This window comes from Stegastes partitus, unplaced genomic scaffold (assembly GCF_000690725.1).
Source record: "Stegastes partitus isolate 25-593 unplaced genomic scaffold, Stegastes_partitus-1.0.2 Scaffold50, whole genome shotgun sequence".
Lineage (NCBI taxonomy): Eukaryota > Metazoa > Chordata > Actinopteri > Pomacentridae > Stegastes > Stegastes partitus.
The window spans coordinates 205,957-212,029 of NW_007577781.1; the positions used below are offsets into that span (position 1 = coordinate 205,957).

The 6,073-nt window shown below is 42.5% G+C and overlaps 1 protein-coding gene across 2 annotated transcripts in view; it reads left to right on the forward strand.

Moving 5' to 3' along the window:
* Positions 1–5,118, forward strand: part of mocs1 (molybdenum cofactor synthesis 1) — a 12,211-nt gene extending 7,093 nt beyond the window's left edge. Inside the window, exons 6-11 of one of the 2 annotated variants that reach the window (XM_008306943.1) lie at positions 868–979; positions 1,336–1,448; positions 1,642–1,752; positions 1,934–2,054; positions 2,151–2,198; positions 2,390–5,118. In XM_008306943.1, coding sequence (XP_008305165.1) covers positions 868–979; positions 1,336–1,448; positions 1,642–1,752; positions 1,934–2,054; positions 2,151–2,198; positions 2,390–3,480 — 1,596 coding nt within the window. In that variant the 3' untranslated portion in view covers positions 3,481–5,118. Of the gene's footprint in view, positions 1–867; positions 980–1,335; positions 1,449–1,641; positions 1,753–1,933; positions 2,055–2,150; positions 2,214–2,389 lie in introns of both variants that reach the window. The other variant, XM_008306944.1, reaches the window with a different exon arrangement.
* The last annotated feature ends 955 nt before the right edge of the window (positions 5,119–6,073 follow it).

The window sequence follows — 6,073 nt, forward strand, 5'->3', positions numbered from 1 at the left end:
AATCTAACCAAATTGCTGGATTAATAGTATCAAAAGCTGTGCTAAAATCAAGTAGAACTAAACAATCAGCAGCACTGATTGTTTATAATGAAACATTAGTGACCAGCACTTCATAGTAATGACTTGAAGAAACTGGGTCTAAGTCCATTGCAGAGTGCATTAGAAACATTAAAGAAACTAACTCACAAGTTAACATTTACAGAGGTTAACCTTGTGTGGTTCTTCTGAGATCTTTAGGAAAAGTGTGGTTGGATGAGGTCAGAAGGTCCTGAATGCAAACATCTATTAACCACACCAGAAAGTGTTCTCACTGCCACAGAGTGACACCTTAGTTTGGTTAGATATTAAGCTGGTTAACTTGATATCACTGACTGTAAAGTGCTGTTTACACTCCCTTTGTTCAGAAGCCAGAGTGGCTACAGGCACATTTGATAAGAAAAGGTGAAGAAACATCATTTTCCAACTGTATGTGCAGCAAATGTGTCAAGACAATGCAAATGAAAGGCTGGTGTCGATCGAATGTGGAAGATATAAGATTAATGGTGCTTTAACCTTTGAAATTCTTTATCAGTGTTCTAGCAATAAAACTACTAAAGCAACACTACTGTAGAGGAGTTACACTCCTCAGTCAGAATTACTTAACTATCACCCTTCATCTGTCAGGTGATTTCAGCACAGTCTTCCAGGAACTCATACTTATATACTGGCCAATACATCTGTAGTAAGATACCTGTGTAGTTGCTAAAATGTCTACCTCATGTGTGGCCGTGAATCTTGACATATTTGCAGTTACGCAACAGGTTTGTAAGGAGAATGATTGTACAGCTCAGTAATGGGTGACCTATTGTTTTGTGCTGCCCCCTGCAGATCAACTGTGTAGTCATGCGAGGCCTCAACGAGGATGAGCTGTTAGATTTTGTGGCGCTGACAGAGAAGAAGCCTCTGGAGGTGCGCTTCATTGAATACATGCCCTTCGACGGTGAGTGCTCATGTCGTCCGATATCTTACTGCACAGGTCTGAAAGGTTTCATCATTTACACTGTCTAGACTTTCAGAGGAATGTAAAATGCTGCAGCAAAATGTTTTACACATCCAGTGTTCAGATAGGCTGCTTTAGTAACACCAAACAGTGTTACACTTCCTCAATAGTACAGTATTGTTTTGGTCACACAGTACAGCTTGGTTTTATGCAGCCTTTTCTTTCTCTTTCCATTGTGTGGTCTGTTAAGTACTGATGAGCTGCAGATACAGATGTCATTGCTTGTGACTGGTTTTCTAAATTGTTGATGTAAAATGCTGCACTGTGTCCTGAACCACACTGCCTCCTCTCTGCAGGTAACAAATGGAACTTTAAGAAGATGGTGAGTTACCAGGAGATGTTGGACTGCATCAAGCAGCAGTGGCCCAACCTGGAAGTCCTCCAAGCTGGACCCACAGACACTGCAAAGGTTAATGTCTCCAGCTGTACCTCATTTCTCAAGTACAGTTCGGCCTGTCAGGAACAGGAGCGCTAGCAAAGATGTTTTTTTTTTTTTTCCAGAATCCTGATTGTTCTGAAAAATCAGGATGAAGTATTTTTTTCTGTGGTTTTAAAGCCTGAAGCCGTTTTAAAAACCTCTTTGACACTCTGTTTTGTAACAGACATTTAAAGTGCCAGGCTTCAAGGGTCAGGTGGGCTTTATCACCTCCATGTCTGACCATTTCTGTGGCTCCTGCAACCGTTTACGCATCACTGCAGATGGCAACCTCAAGGTAAAGCTACAGCTGTTATTAGATCAGTGTTTTTCCCTATTGTATAGTATTGTGCACCGTGTGTGTATGCATGCGTGTTTGGACCAATAGACTAACATTAACTATAAATGATCTCATACTTTCTTGGATTTGGAACCACTCAATCGTTTTTGACTTAAACTCTCTGCCTGTTTGGTCTCAGGTGTGTTTGTTTGGTAACTCCGAGGTCTCCCTCAGAGATGTGTTGCGCTCTGGAGCATCTGATGAAGAGCTACTGCAAATCATTGGAGCTGCTGTGGGCAGGAAGAAGAAACAACATGCAGGTAGAAATGCATATACAACACATTTTATGGGGTATACTCAGACTATTGTGTTTGAACTTCTACTCTAATGCAATCCGTTTCTTTTTCTCACCTCAGGCATGTTCAGTATCTCCCAGATGAAGAACAGGCCTATGATCCTCATTGGTGGGTGACATGGCTGTACGTACAAGTCTCTCACACCAAGTTTGTTCTGTCATTGTTTACTTGTGATTTTATTGATGTTCATCATGGGGTGTAGTACACTAATGCGTTTCATGTTCATGCTGACAATGAATAACAAACCTGAATGCAAATAATGCTTTTAATATAAATGTCTTTTTTGTCCCCCCCAACAGGCACCACATCCCAAAGGTTTCAGCCACAGCCAGAAGACGGCCAGAGGGCTTTCCCTATTGTTTCCCAGCTTCAAAATGAGACACTCCTTTCTCTAAAAGCAGCTCCTCACGTGTGCCATTTAGGCAGCAAGGGAGTCCTGACCAGAGAGGGTGTTTTGTGCCTTCCAGACTGCACTGCTTCAACAAAAGCTGCCCATGTTTGCTGCCGTAGAACCTTAATAAGTGGGAGTAGCTGTGGTAAAACACATATCAACAAAGAAAAACCTAATCTTCACAATGTAGCGCCTCTTCGCTCCTCAGAGTTCATTTTCACCAGTTGTCACAATAACACTGCAAGTTCTACGAAACGCACAAGTGTCATACATTACATTAATGACGACTGTCTCAGGTACGCACAAGCCAGGGGTCCGAATGCTCCGAAGAGCCTCTTACTCAGGACCCCAGGACCACATGTTTTTTGCACACTACCAACAAATGCCAAAATGAATCTCAATCACCACAGTGTTAGACTGTCCCACAGTCAAAGTTCCAGCAAAGACTCCGGCGTCAAACCCAGACAGCGTGTGAGTGATGAGACCAGGTCAGATGAAACCAGCAAAGTCCAGCTGACCCATACAGACCACCAGGGCCGAGCCACCATGGTGGACGTTGGGGGGAAAGCTCCCACGTGTCGAACAGCCACAGCCTGTGCCACTGTCATCTTGGGCCCAGTCGCGTTCCCGTTGCTTCAGGACAACCAGCTTGCCAAGGGCGACGCCTTGACAGTGGCGCAACTGGCCGGCATCATGGCGTCAAAGCAGACCTCAGCCCTCATCCCGCTCTGCCACCCGCTCCCCTTAGACCACACCTCAGTCTCTTTTTGCCTCGACGAGCTGCAGAAGGCTGCCGTCATCACAGCAACGTGTCGCACTACAGGCAGGACAGGAGTTGAGATGGAGGCTTTGACGGCCGTTTCCGTAGCAGCACTCACCGTCTATGACATGTGCAAGGCAGTGACCCATGACATCGTCATCATGGACATAAAATTGGTCAGTAAGACGGGTGGGAAGAGGGACTTTCATCGCCATCCAGCCAAGGAAAACTGCAAATGACTCGTCACCACATGAACAGACTAAACAGTTGACTGGAATAGTCATTTTTCTACAAACTAGAAAACTGTTGTAATCACTGAGTGGTTCAACAATGCCAGCCTCTACTCGTAGCTTTCTTATACAAACTACTTGATCTGTCACTTATCCCACACAATATGAATCCAGTTGTCTAAACACTATGCATTCTTACTCTGAATTATTCGCAAAGCATTGCTAAATCAGTGTCATACATTAGACATTGCTTCTTGCCACTAGGGGGCATTACATATGCAAGCCTCTATGAAGGTCTTTCCGTGAATAACAAACTGAAGAAGGCATTGATGCTGTTTACATGTTAAATAAACAGTGCATCTTTCATTAACCTACATGAGCTTTTTAGATAATTGCATTTTGAATGAATTCCAGGTGCCTGATCTAAAGGCTGGCACAAAAGGAAGCACCATCGGAGTAATGAGAACACAGGAGAGCATGCTTGAGTGTCCTGGCTGCAGTTCTTCACTGCTTCCCAGTCTTAAAGTGAATATATCATATACTGTGTTGTTCCTGTGTTTACCTGCTTTGCATTGCTATAACACTATGAATGAAGGCTTTTACATTTGACTTGTTTAGTTTATTCAGTTGTACGAGACGTTGCTTTCATCATTATCAGTGATTGTTATTTTAGCTTTTATGATTTTCTATCTACCTCTGTACTCTAGTGTAGTACGAGTCCAAATGTCCGGAGTTTCAAGTAGAGGATGATGGCAAGATGAAATATCCACCAATCAAATGACTAACAACATGAATGATCAATTACTCTGCTTAAACATACTTGTTTGGTAATTTGTTTCCCCCTCTCAGCGTTCTGTTGGTATGACCTCCTGGACTGCACAGTAGATCAGCAGTTTTTACTTGTTGCTTGTAGAGAGCTGAATATTGTTGGTTTTGTATCATAGCAAGTTGTTGGTTGTATTTATTGTGCATCCAACTCTTGTTGTCACACTGCTTCATTTATGAAAGTAGTAAATGCAAACACTGATTTGGGGGAGGCTTGTTTAGAATTTGTTTTCCCTCACAAAAACGATCGTTCTCACGTGTTTTTTCCTGTAATGTCTTAACTTTGTACACTGACAATTGGGTCATATGTGATTCCACAGGGTCGCTGCACTTGGAGCCAATATGCAGTGCAAGTTTAAACCAAATAGTCAATAGACAAACAGTGTGCAGATCAGAAACACCTTCAGAGAAAAGACAAAGATAATGTTTTTGCACTGCCTGGCCAAACTGCTCCACATGTCACTACTGCAAATCAAGAGTTTGCATGATCATAGCATGTTAAACAGCATATGGTCTAGCCTGACAAGTACAATCAGTTATGAGCCATTTGTCCACTTATTAAGTCTACGGTTTAAACTGGACGAGTCATAAGTTCCTGTTGGCAGCTGAGCACCAGAGTTACACCATTTCTGTAAGCTAGGGGATTACATGCCACTACTTAACACGTTAAAGATTCTCTTATTACTTTGTCCTTTTTATCCTTTGTTTGTGTAGCCTATGAAAATAAAACATTTCAATTGCAGTTTATTTCCATCAAGATTGCAAAATTGGCCTCTTTTCAGTGAATAATCACATCAGTAAATGTTTTAGCTTCAACACTGTCCTGAAGATGTGAGTTTTTTCTTTATTACACCATGTACACACCTGTCAGCAGATACATTATATTGCTGCACCACATGTTTCACCTTTCACCAATATGGGGGAACAAAAAGCATGAAATTTAGTATGCATAAGTACAAAAAAAAAATCTGTATTTATCAAACGTGCATACAAGGGTTGTACACACATCAGTAAGTCAGCAGTGTTGATAAATCCCACTTCTTAACCACCGTGCTTGTGCATGTTGCCTTCAGAAACGCCTCCAAATCACCATATAGGGCAACAACACACTTTATAAAGCAGACGAAAGGGTAAAAGGATACAGATTATGCCTGGTAATGGGTAAATGGGTAGAAGTGATTCCATGCAAGAATGAGGATGCCAAGACTGTCATATCCAGATATGGATACATACCGTTTCTCTGCTGCTTATCGAAAGTCAGACACTTTATTAAAAAAGTGTGTGTGTGTGTATATATATATATATATATATATATATGTATGTATATTAGAGATGCGCCGATCAGATACTGGGTATCGGGCCGATACTGGGCGAAATTACGGTATCGGATGATTTACTTCAGTGGTAACTGGCCGATCCGATACCGTCACACACACACACACACACAATCCTGCCTTCCGACACATCCACGTGTTCGTCTGCTCATTGGCTACAAGTTTACAGTGTCAGAATGTATCTGCAACCCGACTGGTCGAATCTACAAGGGTGGGACTTGTGCGTACCGGGTTTACTGTACGAGACACTCCATTGGCTCTTCAGGCTGTCACTCACCCCCAAAGCCCTCCTATTGGCCAAACTAGGCGTCAATCAAAAGCTGAGACGTCCGTCCAACTGACTGTAGTGCTTTCAGCGCGATCTAAAATAGATTCAGCCTGATTTTGCCAGAAGAAATGAATAAAACAGCCGGAGCTGATCTCAAGCTGGGAAGACATTACTG